The sequence below is a fragment of the Syngnathus floridae genome, chromosome 1, assembly GCF_059516105.1.
Source record: "Syngnathus floridae isolate MCC-2025c chromosome 1, RoL_Sflo_1.0, whole genome shotgun sequence".
Taxonomy (NCBI): Eukaryota; Metazoa; Chordata; class Actinopteri; order Syngnathiformes; family Syngnathidae; genus Syngnathus; species Syngnathus floridae.
In genome coordinates, this window is record NC_142413.1 from 24,823,674 (window position 1) to 24,848,385 (window position 24,712).

Below are 24,712 nucleotides of genomic sequence, written 5' to 3' on the forward strand. Positions count from 1 at the left end.
TATTCAAATATTGGCTTAGGCCAGTTATTGGTAACAACCGAGAGGCGTATTGCCATCTCTGTAAAAAAAACATTCATATCATCTAGATGTAGCTGTATGCCGTAGGGTCGCGCATGGAGTCTAACCCAAGATACCAGTTAAGGATGCACCGACGGGGTGGGCATGATAACATTTCAATGTTTTGCAACTGCGAGATGGCTACATTCCCGCAAACCTTCACCGCTCTCCAGCAAGCCACTGCCAGTGAGTGTTATCAGCACCACGAATACAATTTCAGAAGGCAGACCCTATGCCCCACTTCAGTGTTGCAAGCCGAGGTGCTGTGCTGCCTGCACACAGCGACCAAACACCACTCATACACCTCCAATGAGATCATAGAAGAGCGCTTCCGCAATATATTTAATGACTCAAAAATAGCAAAAAGCTTTGCGTGCGTCAAGACTGGCTACGTAATAAAATTTGGTTTAGCGCCATACTTTAAGAATAAGCTATTGTATTTTCACAACTATAGGGCGCGGATAAAAGTCTTAGATTTTCTTCAAAATGTGCGGCGTGCCCTAATATGCAGTGCCCTATGTGTGTTGTTGTTGTAAGGCGGACGTAGTAAAGAGCACCATGAGAATGTTAAAGGGGGAAGTGTGGGCGTGGATTTGCAGTGCGCCCTGTGTGTGTGTGTGTTGTTGTAAGGCGGACGTAGTAGAGAGCGCCATGAGAACTTTAAAGGGGTAAGTGTGGGTGTGGATCAAAGTCTGCTTTATTGTCAATTTCTTTACATATTAAGACATACAAAGAGATCGAAATTGCGTTTCCTACAATCCGACGGTGACAAGACATATTACACATTCAAGTAAACAATACGAAAAGTAAAAATAAGAAGGCACATACAATGAATAAATAAGAGCAATGAAAAAATAAGAGCAACTTGGTGGAAATGGTGCAATTGTGCATACAACAGACAGTCAGTATAATAGCGCAAAAGTACAGGAGGAATAGTGCAAGTGGAGTAGTGCAAGGCAGCCATCGTGGCCCAAAAGGCCAGGACGTCATGTAGCCGAGGGTGGAGGGGGGAGAGAGTTCAGGATCCTAACACCCTGGAGTATGAAGCTGTTGGTTAGTCTGGTGGTGTGAGACCGCAGGCTTCTGTACCTCTTCCCAGAGGGCAGTAGATCAAACAAAGTGTGAGCGGAGTGACTCACATCACTCACAATCGTGGTCGCCTTGCCGGTGCGATGGGAGGTGTAAATGTCCTTAATCCAATAAAGTCCAATAATCTTTCCAACTGTGTTCACTACGCGCTGCAGGGCCTTCCTGTTGTTTTCAGTGCAGCTACCACCCCACACAGCGATACAGCTGGAGAGGACGCTCTCAATGGTGCCTCGGTAGAATGCAGTCATGATGGCTGGTAGAGCACTTGCTCGCCTGAGTTTCCGCAGGAAGTACAGGCGGCGCTGAGCTTTCTTCACCAGTGATGCAGTGTTTGTGGTCCAGGAGAGGTCTTCACTGATGTGCACCCTCAGGAATCTGGTGCTGCTCACTCTCTCCACCACAGCACCGTCGATGGTCAGTGGCAGGTGTTGGGTGTGACCCTTCCGGAAGTCAACAACAATCTCCTTGGTCTTGCTGACGTTTAGCAGGAGGTTGTTGTCCCTGCACCACGTGGTCAGAAGGTCGCCCTCCAATCTGTATTGAGTCTCGTCGCCCTTGGAGATGAGACCCACCAGAGTCATGTCGTCAGCAAATTTCACTACGCGGTTGTTGCTGTAGGTTGCAGTGCAGTCATGCGTCAGCAGGGTGAAGAGCAGCGGACTGAGCACGCAGCCTTGGGGGGCCCCCGTGCTCAGCGTGATGCTGCTTGAGATATTGTCGCCAACACGTACTACTTGAGGCCTCTGACAGAGGAAGTCCAGTAGCCAGTTGCAGAGGAAGGTACTGAGTCCCAGTTTGTCGAGTTTGCAGATGAGTCGTTGTGGTACTATGGTGTTGAAAGCAGAACTGAAGTCCACAAACAGCAATCTCACATACGAGTCTCTTTTTTCCAGGTGGGTGAGGGCTGAGTGGAGGGCAGAGCAGATTGCGTCCTCAGAGGACCGTTTGGCTTGGTATGCAAACTGGAAGGGGTCAAGGGTGGGAGGGAGAATGGATCTGATATGTGTCATGACAAGCCGTTCAAAGTACTTCATGATGATGGGTGTCAGTGCCACGGGGCGGTAGTCATTGAAGCAGGATGGGGCAGTTTTCTTCGGCACAGGTATGATGGTGGCAGCCTTGAAATATGATGGGATGATGGCTTGCTGCAGGGAAGTGTTAAAGATGTTTGTGAAGACACCCTTAAGCTCCTCAGCGCAGTCCTTCGGCGCTCGACCTGGGATGTTGTCTGGTCCTGCTGCCTTACGGGTGTTGATAGCAGCAAGTGTCCTCCTCACGTTATCAGCAGAGAGGCTTAGGGGCTGCTCATGTGAAGGGGGAAGGGTCTTCAGCGGGCAAGTGCAGTTCTGAGCGTCAAAGCGAGCAAAGAAGTGGATCAGATCGTTGAGCAGAGGGATGTTGCTCGCATAGCTCTGCGGCGCGGGCTTGTAGTCCCTGATGGTCTGAATGCCCTGCCACAGGCTTCGTGCGTTCATGCTGTCTTTGAAGTGGGCGGTAACCTGCAAGTGAATGCCTTTTTCGCTTCCTTGATGCCACGGGACAGGTTGGCCCTCTCTGTTCTCATGCCAGCTTCATCCCCAGCTCTGTAGGCTTCGTCCCGTCAGCCATGGTTTCCAGTTAGCCCGAGTAATGATGTATTTAGTGTGGGTCACATCATCAATGCACTTTGTGATGTAAGAGGTTACAGAGTCTGTATACTCCTCTATGTCTGTCTGATTGTTGCAAGTGGCTGCCTGCTTAAACATTTCCCACTCTGTTGTGTCAAAGCAGTCTCGAAGAGCATCAGAGGCTCCCTCAGGCCACACTTTTACCTGCTTGCGAACCGGCCTGTATGCTTTCACTCTTTGTCTGTAAGCGGGCATTAGCATAACAGCGATATGGTCAGAAAGTCCAATGTCAGGGAGGGGGGTGGCTTGGAAAGCTCCTTTATGCGTAGTGTAGACCAGGTCCAGGAAGCTGTCTCCTCGTGTTGGAAAATCAACATGCTGGTGTAGCTTTGGAAAAACAGTCTTCAGGTCTGCATGATTAAAATCCCCAGCGAAGATGGTGAAACCGTCAGGGTGCGCCGTCTGTTGTTCACTGACAGCCTGGTACAGTTCACTAACAGCCGTGATCCTGACGCTTTCAAAGTTGGAAGGCGGGATGTATACCGCGACTTGAAGAATCGCAGTAATTTCCCTTGGCAGGTAAAAAGCACGGCACGTTAAGATCGCAAATTCCGCCAGTGGCAAGCAGTGTTTGCATACAACCACAGTGTCCCGGCACCATTCCTCACGGATGTAAACACAGATTCCTCTTCCTCGTTATTTTCCACCCTTTACAATGGCCCGGTCTGCTCGATAGCATGCTAGCTGCCCCAGTTGTACAGCAGAATCCGAAATGTTGACATTTAACAAAGTGTCAGTGAACACGAGCACACAGCAGTTACTCACTGTCCGGTTCGTAGATCTCAGCAGTCGTATGTAATCCATTTTGTTGTCCAGTGATCGAACATTCGCCAGAAGAATGGAAGGTATGGCCGGGCGAGTTGGGTTGGTCGCTAGCCTGGCCCAAAGAACGGGTATATGCGTCATGCAAAATATCGTTGTTATAACAACCCTGAAAATGGCAAAGAGACACGCTTATCAAGCACAATTCAAACTAACGGCCATCAGCTAAGCGGAAGGAGCATGGAAATTGAGCAGCCGCGAGAGAATTTTAAATCAATGAATCGATGTTCCCAAGTGGAGGAAGCTGGAAAACGAGCTCCGACAGGTCACGAAGACGCAGCTTAGTTTCCGCGGACGTAAGGCGAAGTGGCCCGAGTTGGAGGAAAGACTCGACCAGTAGATCATCGAGCAAAGAACGAGTGGGAGAAGTGTTTCGATGGTCACCATTCGACTAAAAGCAGTAACGCTAGCAGAAGAAATGAAAATTGAACATTTCTAAGGGGGTCTGTCTTGGTGCTTTTGTTTCATGAAACGGTGCCATTTTTCCATCTGGACCAGGACTACGTTAGCGCAGCAACTTCCAAAGGATTATAATGAAAAGCTGGCCATCTTCCGCTCCTACTGCAAACACATAATTAGGGCGATAATTAGAGAAGGTTTATGTCCAACTGGGGGGTGGGCAATTAATAGAGAACACTTTTTGTCCGATCACCAAGGGGCACTGAAATGGGCGATATGTATACAAACCTTATGTAGTATGAAATACCTGCATCTCACTGGTGTTCTTAACACTAGAACAGCGGCTGTTTTGATCTACCTCTAACAGCAGGGTGCGTCAATTGACGCTCCATCGATGCAACACGTTACGGTCGCACATCACGTGTTGCGCACGTCAAGTTATTGCGATCGTCTTGTTCGAGCGCACGCCCCGAAAACGTAATTGTGTGAGGATATTGTAGCGGAGTGACGAGTGTAATTGTATCAATATATGGAGAAAAACAATTTAAAAGGGACATTCGACATGCTGTCAAATCAGTCATATTTAAACTTGCGCAATGTCGGCATGCGGTCGCGGAGGAAAACGTAAGTTTTGGGTGGAATTTTTAGGAGCATGGGCGATAATTAGAGGTATCAATGTTTTTTATTTATGTCAACGCTAACACACACTGGGCGATTATAAGAATATGGGCGATAATTAGAATAAATACGATAACTTAATTTTTTTATTTTTCAAACTATCACAAAATCCCCTCCGTGAGTCGTCACCTTATTGTGGTGGAGGAATTTGCGTTCCCCAATGAGCCTAGGAGCCATGTTGTCTGGGGCTTTATGCCACTGGTAGGATCACCCATGGCAAAAGGGTCTTAGGTGAGGGGCCAGACAAAGCACGGCTCACAAAACCCCTTATGATGATTAAGAAAATTGGACTTACTTTGACCTTGACCGGACGCGGGTCACCAGGGCCCCCCTCTGGAGCCAGGCCTGGAGATGGGGCTCGAAGGCGAGCATCTGGTCGCCGGGCCTTCGCCCATGGAGCCCGGCCGGGCACAGCCCGAAAAGGAAACTGTCGTTTGTGTCTATGCATCAAACAGCAGCTCAGAGTACCCACCCTTTTTGGAGTCCCTGGAAGAAGTGCTGGAGAGCGCTCCTTCTGGGGACTCCATCGTTCTACTGGGTGACTTCAATGCTCGCGTGGGCAATGACAGTGAGACCTGGAAGGGCGTGATTGGGAGGAACGGCCCCCGCGATCTGAACCCGAGCAGTGTTCTTTTATTGGAATTCTGTGCTCGACACGGATTGTCAATAATGAAAACCATGTTCAAGCATAAGGGTGTCTATATGTGCACTTGGCACCAGGACACCCTAGGCCACAGTTCAATGATCGACTTTGTAGTCGTGTCATTGGATTTGCAGCCGCATGTCTTAGACACTCAGGTGAAGAGAGAGGCGGAGCTGCCAACTGATCACCACCTGGTGGTGGGTTGGCTCCGATGGTAGGAGAAGATGCTGGTCCGACCTGGCGGGCCCAAACGTACTGTGAGGGTCTGTTGGGAACGTCTGGCAGAATCCCCTGTCGGGAAGAGCTTAACTCCCACCTCCGATAGAGCTTTTCCCACGTCCTGGAGGAGGCGGGGGACATTGAGTCCGAGTGGACCATGTTCCATGCCTCCATTGTTGAGGCAGCCGACTGGAGCTGTGGCCGTAAGGTTGTTGGTGCCTGTCGTGGCGGCAATCCCTGAACCCGCTGGTGGACACCGGCGGTAAGGGATGCCGTCAAGCTGAAGAAGGAGTCCTATTGGGCCGTTGGCCTGCGGGATTCCGGAAGCAGCTGACAGGTACTGGGTGGCCGAACAGAACGTGGCTTCGGCGGTTGCTGAGGCAAAAACCCGGGCGTGGGAGGAGTTTGGCGAGGCTATGGAGAATGACTTCTGGATGGCTTCGAGGAAATTCTGGTCCACCATCAGCATCTCAGGAAGGGGAAGCAGTGCACCGTCAACACTGTTTACAGTGGAGATGGCGTGCTGCTGACCTCGACTCGGGACATCGTGAGTTAGTTGGGAGAATACTTCGAAGACTTCCTCAAATCCACCTACACACCTTCTATTGTGGAAGTAGGGCCTGGAAACTCTGAGGCGGACTCTCCAATCTCTGGGGTCAAAGTCACTGAGGGAGTTAAAAAACTCCTCGGGGGCAAGGCCCCAGGGGTGGATGAGATGATCCTGGAGTTCTTAAAGGCTCTGGATGTTGTGGGGCTGTCATGGCTGACACGCCTCTACAACATTGCGTGGACATCGGGGACAGTGCCTCTGGATTGGCAGACTGGGGTGGTGGTTCCCCTCTTTAAGAAGACGGACCGGAGGGTGTGTTCCAATTACAAGGAAATCACACTCCTCAGCCTCCTCAGGTCTATTTAGGGGTGCTGGAGAGGAGGGTCTGTCGGGAGGTCGAACCTCGGATCCAGGAGAAGCAGTGTGGCTTTTGTCCTGGCCGTGGAACAGTGGACCAGCTCTACACCCTCGGCAGGATCCTCGAGGAGGCATGGGAGTTCACTCAACCAGTCCACATGGTCCTCGGTCGGAAAAGGGTGGAATGCCCTCTCTGGATCGGGGATGAGATCCTGCCCAAAATGGAGGAGTTCAAGTATCTTGGGGTCTTGTTCACGAATGAGGGGAGGATGGAGCGCAAGATCGACCGGCGGATCAGTGCAGCATCGGCAGTAATGCGGACTCTGTACCGCTCCGTCGTGGTAAAGAGAGAGCTGAGCCAAAAGGCAAAGCTCTCAATTTACCGGTCGATCTACGCTCCTACCCTCACTTATGGTCACGAGCTACGGGTCATGACCGAAAGGACGAGATCCCGGATACAAACAGCCAAAATGAGTTTCCTCTGCTGGGTGTCGGGGCTCTCCCTTAGAGATAAGGTGAGAAGCTCGGTCATCCGGGAGAGTCTCGGCGTAGAGCCGCTCCTCCTCCACGGTGAGAGGAGCCAGATGAGGTGGCTCGAGTATCTCATCAGGATGCCTCCTGGACCCCTCCCTGGGAAGGTGTTCCAGGCATGTCACACCGGTAGGAGACCCCGTGAACGACCTAGGACACGCTGGACAGACTTTGTCTCTTGGCTGTCTTGGGAACGCTTTGGGATCCCCCGGGATGAGCTGCATGAAGTGGCTAGGGAGAGGGAAGTCCCTCCTAAAGCTGCTTCCCCCGCGACCCGACCTTGGATAAGCGGAAGAAAATGGATGGATGGATGGATGGATGCATGGATGGATGGATGGATGGATGGATTAATTTAAGATTTCATGTCTGCAGCACGTGCAGTAGAAGTTGGGAAAGGGCATGTTGACCACTTTAGTTCATCACCTTTCCTTTTAATAACACTCAATAAACGTTTTGGAAGAGAGGTGACTAATTCTCTTAGCTTCTCATGTGGAATTCTTTCACATTCTTGCATGATGAACCGCTTCAGTTGTTCAACAGTCCGGGGTCTTCCCTGTCGTATTTTACGCTTCATAACGCGCCACACATTTTCAATGGGAGACAGGTCTGGACCGCAAGCGGGCCAGTGGAGAACCTGGACTCTTTTACTTCGGAGCCACGCTGTTGTAACATGTGCAAAGTCAAAGTCAGCTTTATTGTCAATTTCTTCACATGCCAAAGACACACAAAGAAACTGAAAATTCGTTCCCCGCTACCCCACGGTGGCAAGATATGGCACACAATAGACAACCAAGTAAACAACAGCGTGCTGAATAAATAATGAATAAATAACACAACAAATAAATAAGGAGCAAAAAGGAGCAAGTGAGCGTACAGCAGACATTCCAGAAAATGGCGCAAAAGTATAGCACGCTACGCAGAAGGGGGTAGCGAGTTCAGGGTCCTAACTGCCTGGAGAATGAAGCTGTTGGCGAGTCTGGTGGTGCGGGAGCGTGGGCTCCGGTACTTCTTCCCAGAGGGCAGAAGGTCAAACAATGAGTGAGCTGGGTGACTTACATCACTCACAATGGCAGTTGCCTTGCGGGTGAGATGGGAGGTGTAAATGTCCTTCAGGGAGGGGAGCGAAGCACCAATAATCTTACCAGCCGTATTCACTATGCGCTGCAGGGCCTTCAAGTTCTGGTCAGTGCAGCTACCACCCCATACAGCGATGCAACTGGAGAGGACGCTCTCAATAGTGCCACAGTAGAATGTAGACAGGACTGCCTGAGGAGCACAAGCACGCCTGAGTTTCCGCAGGAAGTACAGGCGGTGCTGAGCTTTCTTTGCCAGTGACGCGGTGTTTGCTGACCAGGAGAGATCCTCACTGATGTGCACCCCCAGGAACTTGGTGCTGCTCACCCTCTCCACCACAGCACCGTCGATGATCAGCGGCTGGTGTTTTCAGCATTTATGTTGCCTTCACAGAAATGTAAGTCACCCATGCCATGGGAACTAATGCACCCCCATACCATCACAGATGATGGCTTTTGAACTTTGCGTTGATAACAGTCCAGATGGTCCGCTTCCTCTTTGGTCCGGAGGACACGACGTCCAGTGTTTCCAAAAACAATTTGAAAAGTGGACTCATCAGACCACAAAACACTTTTTCATTGTGCATCAGTCCATTTTACATGAGCTCAGGCCCAGAGAACCCGGCGGCGTTTCTAGATGGCTTAATAATAATGGCTTTTACTTCGCATGGTAGAGTTTTAACCCACACTTACTGATGTAGTGACAAACTGTATTTACTGACAGTGGTTTTTCAAAGTTTTCCTGAGCCCATTTGGTGATGTCCTTTACACACTCATGTCGGTTTTTAAGGCAGTGCAGTCTAAGGGATCGAAGGTCACGGTCGTTCAGTCTTTGTTTCCGGCCGTGGTGCTTACGTGCAGTGATTTCACCGGATTCTCCGAACCTTTTGATGATATTATGGACCATAGATGTTGAAATCGCTAAATTCCTTGCAATTTTAGTTTGAGAAATCTTGTTCTCAAACTGTTCAACTACCACGCAGTTGTGGACAAAGTTGTGAACCTTGCCCCATCCTTGCTTGTGAATGACTGATCATTTTTGGGGAAGCTCCAATTATACCCATATTTATATCCATCTGTTTCCAATTAGCCTGATCACGCGGGATGTTCCGAATAGGTGTTTGATGAGCTTTTCTCAGCTTTCTCAGTATTTTTTGCCACCTTTCCCAACTTCTACTGGACGTGTTGCAGCCATGAAATTCCAAATTAATTATTACCGTATTTGCCGGTGTATAAGTCGACTCGGTGTATAAGTCGACCCCCTAAAATTCGACGGAAATTTACGATTTTATGATATATCCTTTGTATAAGTCGAGCTCAATTGTTGCATTATATTAAACTTCAAAATTCAATCGGAAATATGCGAAATTTATTGACGAAATGTGTTCAAATTCCGGGAGGCCGTGCGCATGCGCAGTGGCCGAAAATAGCTCCCGCCGAGCGGATCGGCTGTTTATAAGCACCGTGGAGGAGATCGCGGAGCCTCATTCGACTTCCAGCGGTCGGCGAGCTCGCGCATGCCGCCCGGCACATCCGGGAGGCCGTGCGCACGCGCCAAGTGGCCGAAAATAGCTCCCGCCGAGCGGATCGGCTGTTTATAAGCACCGCGGAGGAGATCGCGGAGCCTCATTCGATTTCCAGCGGTCGGCGAGCTCGCGCACGCCGCCCGGCACATCCGGGAGGCCGTGCGCACGCGTCAAGTGGCCGAAAATAGCTCCCGCCGAGCGGATCGGCACTTTATAAGCACCGCGGATGAAATCGCGGAGCCTCATTCGACTTCCAGCGGCCGGCGAGCTCGCGCACGCCGCCCGGCACATCCGGGAGGCTGTGCGCACGCGCCTAGTGGCCGAAAATAGCTCCCGCCGAGCGGATCGGCTGTTTATAAGCACCCCGGAGGAGATCGCGGAGCCTCATTCGACTTCCAGCGGCCGGCGAGCTCGCGCACGCCGCCCGGCACATCCGGGAGGCCGTGCGCACGCGCCAAGTGGCCGAAAATAGCTCCTGCCTAGCGGATTGGCACTTTATAAGCACCGCGGATGAAATCGCGGAGCCTCATTCGACTTTCAGCGGGCCGCGCACTCGCGCACGCCGCCCGGTTCAAATTTTCTAAGTGCAACGCACAATGAGATGCATGAGAAACGGCCTTGGTTACCATCACATTTGAAGCGATGAATACGAAGTTAAATTTTATGACTCGGTGTATAAGTCGAGGTCGATTTTTTTCGGTCGATTTTGGATCGAAAAAGGTCGACCAATACACTGGCAAATACGATATTTGGAAAAAAAACAATTAAGTTTATCAGTTTGAACATTAAATACTGTATTGCCCGAATATAAGGCGAACCCGATTATAAGATGACACCCTCTTTTTCAAGACTCAAGTTTGAAAGACTTTTTGAACAGCAAATGAAATTTTTATAAAGAAAATAATTACATCTGAAACAAATGATTTTAACAATATATTCGAGAGAAAAAGCATGTTAATTTGCCTCATTCAAATCATGCAAAAACTGTCTATCACATCTTAATATCTGAACATTTAAATATGCAAACTTAAGTGTAATCACATTTGTAAATGATCTTTTCCTCAAATGACAAAGCCGCTGCATCTCTGGGTGTGAAGTTTAATAAAAAGTCCTTGTTGGGCTTGCAGTTTTGCTTGGAATGCATCAGCCTCTTATGCGCGCTGTTTATCAGACAAATGTATTTTTTCTCATGCTTGGTAGTGTAGTGGGGACTCAAATTATATTCTTTAAACACAGCGACCCGTGTACCACAAATCAGGCACACGGCTTTACCTTTCATTTCTCTAAAGAAATACTTGGCAGTCCATGTCTTGTTGAAAACACGGCGCTCCTTGTCAACTTTTCTTTTCTGAGGGTCAGCACACATTTCTCGGGCAGCATTACTTCGCACTGTTCACCTTCACGCACAGCTCACATACACGTACGCTACAAGGAAGTGCGATGCCTTTCAAAATAAAAGCAAAACAGTTGTATTGCACGCACGACACAGATTTTTTTTTTTTTAAATTAAATTGTAATCAAATATAATTCACGATTGACCTTATGCGGGCCAGACAGTGACGCACAAAGGGCCAGATGTGGCCCGCGGGCCGTATTTTGCCCAGGTCTGGTCTAGACCCCGAATGTAAGACGACCCCCACTTTTTCAGTCTTATTTCAATGCACAAAACACCGTCTTATATTCGGGCCAATACGGTAATTAATTGGGTATCAGCCGCATAACAATGAAAACAAATATAACTACATGTAATGTCACCAAGGGAAAATATGTATATACTAAACCAGGGGACCTTTCTTAAACCGAGAGCTAATTCCTGGGTACTGATTAAGGCAAAGAGCTACCAGTTTGACACACACTTCTGAAATAGCTAATTTGCTCAATTTGGCTTTCACTATGTATTAATATTGTCATTTCCAATTGACATGTAAGTGTGACTTTAACAAGAATAGCAAAACTACAGTCAAACCTTGGTTTTTGACGGCAATCCGTTCCAGAAGGCGGTTCGAGAAGCGAATCGGTCGCATTCCGAATCTGTTTTTCCCATTACGAATAATAGAAAAAAATGTAATCTGTTTCAAGACAAAAAAAACCACGCCTTTTTTAAGCATTTTTTCATTTGCGCATATTTGTCCGATCGCGCAACTGCAGCGCACCGCCGAACGCGCAACTATAGTGCACCGCCGAACACGCAACTGTAGCGCGTTGCCCACTGTGAAACTGCACCGCGCTGGTCACATTATTGTGACAGAGCCGTCGCTAAAATGTAGAAAATATTTTTAAAGTCCTGATGTACTTTCCAAAATTAAAGTGGACCTAAGTGCGCAGGGAGCTTAATTTTGTCCGATCGCGCAACTGCAGTGCACCGCGGAACGCGCAACAGTAGCACGTCGCCGACCACGCAACTGCACCGCGCTGTTCGCATTATTGTGACAGAGCCGTCGCTAAAATTTAGAAAATATTTTTAAAGTCTTGATGTACTTTCCAAAATTTAAGTTGCGCAGGGAGCTTAATTTGGTCCGATCGCACAACCCCAGCGTGCCGGGCGCTCACTGTCGCATTGCTTCAAGAGCATCTTTGTGTTTTAGAATGGCTTTACTGCTCCCACTTGCTTTCTTTGGAGGCATGATTAGGGGTTATATAATCCTCAAAGTAACAAAAATACAATAACAATGGAGTCAGTTGGCATCCGGGCCGCACGGTCGGGATTTCTCAGGTCCTCCTGGCTCATCTCGCGAGGTTCGACCTCCGAATTTTTTTCAACAACCAAAGCAAAAACCGGGATGTTCAAAAACCGAGGTTTGACTGTAAAATAAAAAGATGCAGCTCACTCACAAGTGCCGCTATTTGAGCTAATTTTAGAACAGTCCTGCGGGCGACTCATGCGGTCCTCACGGGCAACCTGGTACCTGCGGGCACCGTGTTGGTGACCCCTGTACGAAACAGTAAAGGTCCAAGTATCTATCCCTGCGGGACATATAACATTATTAAGCTCAGAGGTCGTGTTACTTACTTACTTAATCCATTTTGTCCTTGATGGGACATAAGGCTTCTACAATCTGCCTCCATCTGGACCTGTCTTGGGCAACATGCTGTACATGCATCTCCTGCAGATGCTTGTGCTTTGTTGCAAGGACAGCAAGATCATCTGCAAAGTCTAGATCTTCAAGTTGATAAAACAAATTATTTCGACTAGTTTCATAATGTCTTCTGAATGCTATTATTAGATTCTTATTTTCAGACAAATGCTAGAAATGTTTTTTCTTCATTGTTACCTGCTGCTGACAGTTTCGACTGCGCACTCCAGTCTTCCTCAGAGCCGTCATCCGACGTATCATTTATTCGTTGGCCGGCTCGGCAGACCTGTCAAAGTCCGCCGAGCCGGCCCGTCCGCCCCTGGTGGTCCTTGGAGAAGGTGTGCGATAGGGTGTAAGCCCCCTTGTCCCTGTTGATAGTCCTGCTAGCCTGCTTCCTGATTTCGATGGCCTTTTTGATCCATCGCTTGAATTTGTTGGATTCTGTTATGATTTTTCCCCCGTCCCAGTCCATAATGTGATTGTTTCTCCTGCAGTGATCTGTGATGGCTGATTTGAGGTTTTCTTGTTCTGCCTTTCCTTTTAGTGTCCTTGTGAATCGCCCCGCTGTCTCCTTTTCACATTCTTTTTGATGTTCCTTTTTCCTTATGTTGAATAACCCTCTTGTTTCTCCAATGTATGTTTTGTTGCATGACTTGCACTGTATCGTAGACGGTGTTGCACTTTTGTTCCGGTGTAATTTTGTCTTTGGGATGCACAGGTAGTTGATGGAGTTTAGTGTACGGTTTGATGGCTGTGTTGATATGGTGTATTTTCATTGCCCGTCGTATTGGTTCCATTATCCCTCGGATGCATGATAAAATTATGATGTCTGATAGTTTCTCCATCTGTGCATTTCGTATTCCTTCTTTTTGTCTTGTCCTCTTTATTTTTGACTTGGTTGTTTTCCTTTGTTTATGTTAATTGACAGAACAAAATCCATTGAATACCCCTGGGTCTGTCAGTTGTATTCTGCATGACCCAGGCGATGGCAATCAGGAAGAGAATGGGGGAAATAGTACACCCTTGGTGCACACCTGACTCCACAGTGAACCATGTAGATAGCTCACCACTAACAATGACGCTGCATTCAAAGTGATGGTAGAACATCCCTATGAGAGCAACCAGTTTTGGAGGAACTCCATTGGCCCTAATGATCTTCCATAGGGTGTCACAATGTAGGCTGTCAAAGACTTTACGAAAGTTGATGAAGTTGATGTGCAGAGGAGTGTTCTATACCAAGGCGGTTGATTTCTGGGGTTCCCTGTACAAATAAATACTATATTTCCCATTATGGAAGACCTCCTGCGTGGTCTCCGTACCGAAGGTGCCGCGCCCCAAGGAGCCTAACCACTTCAGGCCTATTGCCTTGACTTCCCACCTGATGAAGACCATGGAGAGGATCATCCTGGGTCACCTGTGTTCACTGGTGAGAGCGCAGTTGAACCCCCTGCAGTTAGCTTCCCGGCCTGGTGTTGGGGTAGACCAGGGGTGGGCAATTCCGGTCCTCGAGGGCCGGTGTCCTGCATGTTTTATAGGTCTCCCTGCTGCAACACACCTAATTCAAATGATCAGGACTGTTATCCAGCTTCTGCAGACCTTGCTAATTATCTGACCATTTGAATCAGGTGTGTTGCAACAGGGTGACATAGAAAGCATGCAGGACACCGGCCCTTGAGGACCGGAATTGACCACCCCTGGGGTAGACAATGCAGTGATTTATTTACTGCACAGAACACTGCTTCACCTGGAGGACATCGGGAGCACTGGGAGTTCTTGGGATGTTCTTCGATTTCTCCAGCGCTTTTAACACCATCCAGCCGTCACTGCTCAGGGTGAAGATGGAGAAGGCGGGTGTGGACCAGCGCATGTTAGCATGGACAACAGACTTTCTCACCGACAGGCCGCAGTATGTGAGGTTACATCACTGAGTCTGACGTGGTGCGCTGCAGCACAGATGTCCCCCAGGGTACGGTGCTCTCTCCTTTCCTTTTCACCCACGACATCGCACACTGCCACATCCAGAAGTTCTCCGACAACACGGCCATTGTTGGATATGTTTCTGAGGGGAACGATGTGAAATACAGGACTTCAAGGACTTTGTCAGCTGGTGTGAGCTCAACCAGCTTCAGCTGAACACCAGCAAGACAAAGGAGATGGTTGTAAGCTTCGGGAGGACAGCACCCCACTTCACTCTGGTGAACATCCAGGGATTGGACATTGAGGTAATGGAGAACTACAAATTCCTGGGTGTTCGCCTTCACAACAAACTGGACTGGACTGATCACACCCACGCCGTGTTCAAAAAAGGCCAGAGTCGCCTCCACCTGCTGAGGAGACTGAGGTCATTCGGTGTGTGCAGGGCTTTCCTCAGGACCTTCTATGACTCTGTTGTGGCCTCAGCCATCCTCTACGCCGTAGTCTGCTGGGGTGGGGGCAGTACGGACCGGGACAGGGGGAGACTTAATAAGATGGAGAGCGAGCTCTGTCCTGGGCTGTCCCCTGAACTCCATTGAGGTTGTGGGTGAGAGGAAGACGTTAATTAAGCTGAAATCCATCATGGACAATACCTCTCCCCCCCTCCATGACATTATGCAGACCCTGAGCAGCTCCTTTAGCAGCAGACTATCACACCCATGGTGCAGGAAGGAACGATTCCGCAGGTCCTTCATTCCCTCTGCTGTCAGACTCTACAACATGCGTGGCACCTGATAAAATTGTGTTTCGTCTCTACTCATGGCACTTGTCTTTGCCCTTGTCTGTTATTTATCCTTTTTTGAAATTTTGGCACTTGTATTCTTGCACTCGTATGCGCTGCTGTGACAAGTAAATTTCCCCCCTGTGGGATGAATAAAGTTCTATCATCATCATCATCATCATGCTAATATATTTAACCTTAGAGTCCTTAGAGTTTTTTATTCTTTCCAGGTTAATTTAGCGAGTAGATTTAAAATATTTATCAGCCTGCTATTCTGCTGTGCAAATTTGGAGATGCTCTTATTTAATATGGTTTCAGACTATGGAAATACAGTAATTCTGGAACCCCACTCCCAAAACCCCCATCCCCACCACAGGCAGTGTGAATGTAAGGAATATGACAATTACTTGTCTGTGAAGTAATTGTTTTACCAAGCACATAGTGATTGCCTTGTTAAGGGCTATCCATGTGAATTTTAGCTCAGTGATTATCATGGTTTGTAACATATTCATTGCCACAGAGGGGATAATTATTAGTCTTTTAGAAGCAACTTCACGTTTTTGTCAACACCACTGAACTCGACAGCTGTTAATCTAGGGTGATGTCAGGGCTTGGGGACAGAACTATCTGGACTACAGCCCATCGGAGGAGGGTCGCGCCCTTCACAATCTTCGATTGGCTGAGACCATGATGTGCATGTTGTGAGAGGTTTTGAGTCGAGGCGACCTTTTTCTAGCCACCATTGGCAGGTTGCCATGTGTGGTACCTCTGAAATTTGTCAGTTACACCTTTGTGAAATTAGGGCGTCACGTGCACAAACTAGGCACACTCTGGAGCACTGCAGACTGTAAAATCAGAATGAGTGACAGGTAAAAGTTGAGTTGACACGCCCACAGTGTCTGACAACTTGATAGAGGGCTCTATTTTTTAATTGTTTTTTATCCCATTGTTACCAGCAGTCTTCTGTTTGGTGTGTAAAATAAACACACCACCAGACATTTTTATTTTCAGTTTACAGGAAGTTTAAAAGGTAGCTATTTCTGTTTTTTGTAGGCGGAATGGACCTAGCAGAGCGCCTCCTTCAAGACCAGAAAATGTCTGGGAGTAAGCAAGCTTGTGCAGGTCTATCAGACATAAAGCTGCTCTTCAGCTACTTGCAACTTTTTCAGGTTACAAACAAGGTACAAAATACCCTTAACTATGGGATTATATACACCCAGTTTTGCTATTTCATACATATACACAGTATTTCTTTTAGTCATTGTTGCTCTAATGTTGTTATCTTGTCATCTCCAGATGGTGTTTGACCTCAGTCTAGCTCGAGGTCTGGACTATTATACAGGAGTTATCTATGAAGCAGTGTTGTTTCATGCAGGTATAGAGTCATGTTCCACTGAAGATCGAAATGGTTCACCTGCTGATGAGTGTGTTAGTGTTGGCAGCGTTGCTGGAGGGGGTCGCTATGATGGGTTGGTTGGCATGTTTGACCCCAATGGTAAGAAAGTACCATGCGTTGGTGTCAGCATCGGCATTGAGAGAATCTTCTCGTACATGGAGCAAAAAGCTGAGGTATGTATGGAGTATGTTTCTGAGCTCTATTTTGTATGTTTTTTCATGTTAAATCTTTATTCTTTACGGCTTAAAGCACAGGTGTCAAACTCAAGGCCCGGGGGCCAGATATGGCCCGCCACATCATTTCATGTGGCCTGCGAAGACAAATTGTGCATCAAATTTGTGTGTCATTACTAGAATTGCAAATTGTCTTCACTTTTAATATATTCTTTTTAAATATTTGACCGTTTTTTACTGTATATAATATGAGATGCTCATACATTTATTTGGGTTGACAGTCATAATGGCCCTCCGAAAGAAGCTATGACTACAATGTGGCCCGCGAAAAAAAAGTTTGACACCCCTGCTTCATATAATATGAGGTGCTCATACATTTATTTGGGTTGACAGTCATAATGGCCCTCCGAAAGAAGCTATGACTACAATGCGGCCCGTGAAAAAAAATGAGTTTGAAGCCAGACTGAAGTTTACTGTCAAGAGTCACAGGAATGGTTTTCTTTAGGCTTTAGCTTTGAAGATACGCACAACCGAGGTGCAGGTGATGGTAGCATCTGCGCAGAAGAACTTGATGGAGGAGAGACTCAAACTGGTCACTGAACTTTGGAACGCTGGCATCAAGGTTAGGCTTTTCTACTTTTCAGCTGCAAGTGTGGTCAAGATGAGCTGTTATTTCTGTTGTCTTTAAACTACTACAGTGTCAATAGTTTATAATACCCACTAATATAATCTATAATCAAATGGGGTCTACAGTATGCCAAAAGTCACACCTGGGTATCTACTGTTTTAAAGTCACGGTTCAGTTAACATTCATACAGAAGAGAACAAATGGAAATCTTTTGTATAAACAGCAGCAGGTTCAGAGCTTGAAGTATGTTTTATTTGAATAGGTGATGAGCCGAGGCCGTTTATCTGCTTATCTTGGATTTGGGCCCAAGAAAGCTCATGTTCCTAACTTCCCTCTGAGGGCTTTCATCAGGAGCAATCATATTGCTAGTTGGTTGGCTTGAGTCTTCACCGGGTCCAAGGGTTGTGTTTGGTTAATTATTTGTTGTAGTTTCTGTAACCCTCGTTGTTTTTACGGTAAGGGGTTGTTAGCCCCTATGCCCAACCCCCTACCAGGAGGACCAGGTGCCACTTTTCGTCCGACCTTTCATCTTTGACCTGTCCGGCTTGATTAGACCTGCCGTAGACCGTATCCCCCCGCTGGCTGAGCGCTCAGGATCACTAAGGCACACAAGCCCCTCCACCACGACAAGGTAGAAGCACAGAGAGGGTAACGGACATATAGTCAAAACAAATTTTCATCTACAGTGTGTTGGCAAACCAAGGCCTTCCACATAACAGAAAACATTTCATACCGTACAGCATGACAACAAACCTTAGTTTTAAGGTTAAATCTCTGCACTGCCTCTTCTGCCACAGTTCTCTGATACCAAGTTCTTCAGCGTGTGTAGGTACAGTTAGCAAAGCAATACCTATTGGTATAGGTGTGTGTGTGTGTGTGTGTGTGTGTGTGTGTGTGTGTGTGTGTGTGTGTGTGTGTGTGTGTGTGTGTGTGTGTGTGTGTGTGTGTGTGTGTGAGTGTGAGTGAGTGAGTGAGTGAGTGAGTGAGTGAGTGAGTGAGTGAGTGAGTGAGTGAGTGAGTGAGTGAGTGAGAGAGAGAGAGAGAGAGAGAGAGAGAGAGAGAGAGAGAGAGAGTGGTACCTCAATTTATGAACTTGATTGATTCCGCGGTCGGGTTTGTAAGTAGAAACTTTGTAAAGAGAAGCAACGTTTACCATAGGAATCAATGTGAAAGCAAATAATGTGTGCCAGACCATCCCAAAAGTCACACTCTTTGCCCCATTTTTCCATGTAAAACATTCAGAAAACCAAAACAACTATTTTATTTTTGCTTTTTCGAACTCTTATTACAAAAGATAAATGTCACTTCATTTTTGACCTCCTAACTTTGCTTAGGGAGGTTGTAATTTTCTATAATTACGGTATTTTTCGGACTAGAAGTCGCTTCGGAATGTAGGTCGCATTAGCCATAAAATGCACAACGTGAAAAAAAACATAAGTCGCTCCGGAGTATAAGTTGCATTTTGGCGGAAATTTATTCGACAAAATCCAACACCAAGAACAGACATGAACGAGCAACAACAGGCTAAACGATAGGTATGCTAACGTGACATAAACACAAATGAAGAGCTGAGAACAAACCTGACGTAACATTCATAACAGAGTTATTCAAATAACTATTACATAAATTACCTGTTTATAAACCCATCTGTCACTCCAATTCATTAAATCCATCGATCGTCCTTCATGTCAACAATGCCGGCCGGGTGCACGCCGCTGACGGTGGTTGCACTTCAAAATATTCCACAGGCCCATATAACGATATATTTATTGTGTATCAAATAACTATTACATAAGCAATAATATTATCAAAACGTCTGTGCCACTCCAAATCATTAAATCCATCGATCGTCCTTTATGTCAACAATGCCGGCCGGGTTGCACAGGCCCATATAACGATATATAAATTATATATCAAGTAACCATCCATCCATCCATCCATCCATCCATCCATCCATCCATCCATCCATCCATCCATCCATCCATCCATCCACCCATCAACCCATCCATCCATCCATCCATCCATCCATCCATCTTCTTCCGCTTATCCGGGGTCGGGTCGCGGGGGCAGCAGCTTCAGGAGGGACTCCCAGACTTCCCTCTCCCCAGCCACCTCATCCAGCTCATCCAAGGCGTTCCCAGGCCAGCTGAGAGACATAGTCTCTCCAGCGCGTCCTGGGTCGTCCCCGGGGTCTCCTACCGGTGGGACATGCCCGGAATTCCAGGAGGCATCCTGATGAGATGCCCGAGCCACCTCATCTGACTCCTCTCAACGTGGAGGAGTAGCGACTACTCTGAGTCTCTCCCGGATGACCGAGCTTTTCACCCTATCTCTAAGGAAGAGCCCAGACATCCTGCGGAGAAAACTCATTTCGGCCGCTTGTATTCGCGATCTCGTTCACTCGGTCACAACCCATAGCTCGTGACCTTAGGTGAGGGTAGGAGCGTAAATCGACCGGTAAATTGAGAGCTTTGCCTTTTGGCTCAGCTCTCTCTTTATACCACGACGGACCGGTACAGAGTCCGCATTACTGCCGACGCTGCACCGATCCGCTTGTCGATCTTGCGCTCCAACCCTCCCCTCACTCGTAAACAAGACCCCAAGATACTTGAACTCCTCCACTTGGGGCAGGTTCTCATCCCCCATCCGGAGAGGGCACTCCACCCTTTTCCGACCGAGGACCATAGACTCATTATTGGAGGCGCTGACCCTCATCCCGACCGCGTCACACTCGGCTGCGAACCGCTCCAGTGAGAGCTGGAGATGACGGCCTGAAGAAGCCAATAGCACCACATCGTCTGCAAAAAGCAGAGACGCGATGCTGAGGTCCCCAAACCGGACCCCCTCAACGCCTTTGCTCCGCCTAGAAATTCTGTCCATAAAAATTATGAACAGAATCAGTGACAAAGGGCAGCCTTGGCGGAGTCCAACCCTCACTGGGAACGAATCCGACTTACTGCCGGAAATGCGGACCAAACTCTGGCATCGGTGGTACAGGGATCGAACCGCCCTTATCAGTTGGCTCGGCACCCCGTACTCCCGAAGCACCCCCCAACGCCAACCTCCCGAGAGTTGGGCGAACTCCCATGCACCCTCGAGGATCCTGCTGAGGGTGAAGAGCTGGTCCCCTGTTCCACGGCCAGGACGAAAGCCACACTGCTCCTCCTGAATCCGAGGTTCGACCTCCCGACGGACCCTCCTCTCCACCCCTGAATAGACCTTACCAGGGAGGCTGAGGAGTGTGATTCCCCTGTAATTGGAATACACCCTCCGGTCCCCCTTCTTAAAGAGGGGAACCACCACCCCAGTCTGCCAATCCTGAGGTACTGTCCCCGATGTCCACGCAATGTTGTTGAGGCGTGTCAGCCATGACAGCCCCACAACATCCAGAGCCCTTAAGAACTCCGGGCGGATCTCATCCACTCCCGGGGCCTTCCCACCGAAGAGTTTTTTAACTACCTCAGTGACTTCGACCCCAGAGATTGGAGAGTCCACCTCAGAGTCTCCAGGCCCTGCTTCATCAATGGAAGGCGTGTAGGTGGAATTGAGTTGGTATTCTCCCCACCGACTCACGACGTCCCAAGTCGAGGTCAGCAGCACGCCATCCCCACTGTAAACAGTGTTGACGTTGCACTGCTTCCCCCTCCTGAGACGCCGGATGGTGGACCACAATTTTCTCGAAGCCGTCCGGAAGTCATTCTCCATGGCCTTGCCAAACTCCTCCCACGCCCAGGTTTTTGCCTCCGCAAACGCCGAAGCTGCGTTCCGCTTGGCTATCCGGTTCCTGTCAGCTGCCTCCGGAGTCCCGCAGGCTAGAACGACCCGATAGAACTCCTTCTTCAGCTTGACGGCATCCCTTACCGCCGATGTCCACCAGCGGCTTCGGGGATTGCCAGCACGACAGGCACCAACGACCTTACGGCCACAGGTCCGGTCGGCCACCTCAACAAAGGAGGCGCGGAACATGGTCCACTCGGACTCAATGTCCCCCGCCTCCCCCGGACGTGGGAAAAGCTCTGCCAGAGGTGGGAGTTGAAGCTCTTCCTGACAGGGGATTCTGCCAGACGTTCCCAGCAGACCCTCACAGAGCGTTTGGGTCTGCCAGGTCGAACCGGCACCTTCCCCTACCATCGGAGACAACCCACCACCAGGTGGTGATCAGTTGACAGCTCCGCCCCTCTCCTTGCCCGAGTGTCCAAAACATGCGGCCGCTAATCCAATGACATGACAACAACAAGACCAAGGAAACTGATGTTGACTTCCGGAAAGGTCACAGCCAACACCTGCCACTGACCATCGGCGGTGCTGTGATGGAGAGGGTGAGCAGCGCCACATTCCTGGGGGTGCACATCAGTGAGGACCTCTCCTGGTCCGCCAACACCGCGTCACTGGCGAAGAAAGCTCAGTGCCGCCTGTACTTCCTGCGGAAACTTAGGCGAGCAAGTGCTCCTCCGGCCGTCATGACTACATTCTACTGTGGCACCATTGAGAGCGTCCTCTCCAGTTGTATCGCTGTCTGGGGTGGTAACTGCACTGAATACAACATGAAGGCCCTGCAGCGCATTGTGAACACGGCTGGTAAGATTATTGGTGCTTCACTCCCTTCCCTGAAGGGCATTTACGCCTCCCATCTCAGCCGCAAGGCGACCACGATTGTGAGTGATGTGAGTCACCCCGCTCACTCTTGATCGTCTGCCCTCTGGGAAGAGGTACAGGAGCCTGCGCTCCCGCACCGCCAGACTCACCAACAGCTTCATTCTCCAGGCTGTTAGGATCCTGAACTCTCTTCCCCCTTCTGCGTAGCGTCCTGTGCTTATTTATTGTATTTGTTTATTTATTATATTTTCATCTCTCTTATTTATTCATTGATTGTGCCTTCTTATTTTATTTTTCTTGTGTTTATTACTTGTATGTACATTGTGAACTATGTTTTGTCGCCGTGGGATAGTGGGAACGTAATTTCGATCTCTTTGTGTCTTGGCATGTAAAGAAATTGACAATAAAGCAGACTTTGACTTTTTAAGACAAAGTCGATCATCGAACTGCGGCCTAGGGTGTCCTGGTGCCAAGTGCACACATGGACACCCTTATGCTTGAACATGGTGTTCGTTATAGAGAATACGTGTTGAGCACAGAAGTCCAATAATAGAACACCGCTCGGGTTCAGATCGGGGGGGCCGTTCCTCCCAATCACGCCCTTCCAGGTCTCACCGTCATTGCCCACATGAGCATTGAAGTCACCCAGTAGAACAATGGAGTCCCCAGAAGGAGCGCTCTCCAGCACTTCCTCCAGGGACCCCAAGAAGGGTGGGTACTCTGAGCTGCTGTTTGGTGCATAGACACAAGCAACAGTCAGGACCCATCCCCTCACCCGAAGGCGGAGGGAGGCTACCCTCTCGTTCACCGGGGTGAACACCAATGTGCAGGCGCCCAGCCGGGGGGCATTAAGTATACCCACACCTGCCCGACGCCTCTCACCATCGGCAACTCCAGAGTGGAAGAGTCCAGCCCCTTTCGAGAGGGCTCGTACCGGAACCCAAACTGTGCGTGGAGGCATGTCTGACTATGTCTAGTCGGAACTTTTCTGCCTCGCACACCAGCTCGGGCTCCTTTCCAGCCAAAGAGGTGACATTCCATGTCCCAAGAGCCAGCTTCTGCAGCCGAGGATCAGACCGCCAAGGTCCCTGCCTTTGACCGCCGCCCAGCTTACACTGCACCCAACCCCTTTGGCCCCTCCCACAGGTGGTGAGCCCATGGGAAGGGGGACTCACATTTTCTTTTCGGGCTGTGCCCGGCCGGGCCCCATGGGCGAAGGCCCGGCCACCAGACGCTCGCCTTCGAGACCCGCCTCCAGGCCTGGCTCCATGGGAGGGGGGGGGGGTGACCCGCGTCCGGGCAAGGGAAAACAAAATCCATTTATGTTATTCATCTTAAGGGGCTTGTGTGAGCCGTGTTTTGTCTGGCCCCTCACCTAGGACCCTTTTGCCATGGGTGACCCTACCAGGGGCATGAAGCCCCTGACAACATGGCTCCTAGGATCATAGGGGCACGCTAACCCCTCCACGACGATAAGGTGACGACTCACAGAGCAAATAAAAGCATAAAAGCAATAATATTATCAAACTATCTGTGTCACTCCATATCATTAAATCCATCGATCAAATTCCTCGTCCTTTGTCAACAACGCCACGCGTGCGCCCTGACATCAGCCTCGTCGTTATTCTACAGATCTAGTATATAACTATTATAGCATTAACTAAGTACAAGGAAAGACGTGGGTTTGGTAAACGGCTCTTTATTTAACAAAACAAGAGTTCAGCGAACCAACAACTACTGAACTGTAACGATAAAAACATATACATTTTGCTCCACAAAATGAAATACAGTGGCACCTCGGTTTTCGAACGTCCCGTACAACGTCCCCTCGAACAAATCGGTATTCAAACAAAAAATTAGAGATTTATTTTGCTTCGGATGTCGGACGAAATTCGGTTGTCGAACCTCGCGAGATGAGCCAAGAAAACCCGCATGCCAACTGACTCCATTCGTTATTACATTTTCGTTACTCTGAGGATTGCATCAACTCTAATCATGCCTCCAAAGGAAACAAGTGGAAGCAATAAAGCCATCCTAAAACACAAAGATGCTCCTAAAGCAATCGGACCAAATTAAGCTCCCTGCGCACTGAGGTCCACTTAAATTTTGGAAAGTACATCAGGACTTTAAATATATTTTCTAAATTTCAGCGACGGCTCTGTCACAATAATGCGACCAGCGCGGTGCAGTTGCATGGTCGGCGACGCGCTACAGTTGCGCGTTCGGCGGTATGCTGCAGTTGCGGGATCGGACAAAATTAAGCTCCCTACCCACTAATGTCAACTTGAATTTTGGAAAGTACATCAGGACTTTAAAAATGTTTTCTAAATTTCAGCGACGGCTCTGTCACAATAATGCGACCAGCGCGGTGCAGTTGCGCGGTGGACGACGCGCTACGGTTGCATGTTCGGCGGTACACTGCAGTTGCGCGATTGGACAAAAATGTGCAAATGAAAAAAGGCTTTAAAAAGGCGCGTTTTCTTTTTGCTTGGAACGGATTATTTTTTTTTCCATTATTTGTAACAGGAAAACATGATTT

At 48.7% G+C, this 24,712-nt stretch overlaps 1 protein-coding gene across 4 annotated transcripts in view; it reads left to right on the plus strand.

The window, feature by feature from the left end:
• Positions 1 to 24,712, plus strand: part of hars (histidyl-tRNA synthetase) — a 108,763-nt gene that overhangs the window by 56,707 nt on the left and 27,344 nt on the right. For 3 of the 4 annotated variants that reach the window (XM_088390264.1, XM_088390275.1, XM_088390256.1), the window contains 3 exons: positions 16,434 to 16,561; positions 16,677 to 16,949; positions 17,455 to 17,571. In XM_088390264.1, coding sequence (XP_088246390.1) covers positions 16,434 to 16,561; positions 16,677 to 16,949; positions 17,455 to 17,571 — 518 coding nt within the window. Of the gene's footprint in view, positions 1 to 16,433; positions 16,562 to 16,676; positions 16,950 to 17,454; positions 17,572 to 18,037; positions 18,209 to 24,712 lie in introns of all 4 variants that reach the window. The other variant, XR_015861376.1, reaches the window with a different exon arrangement.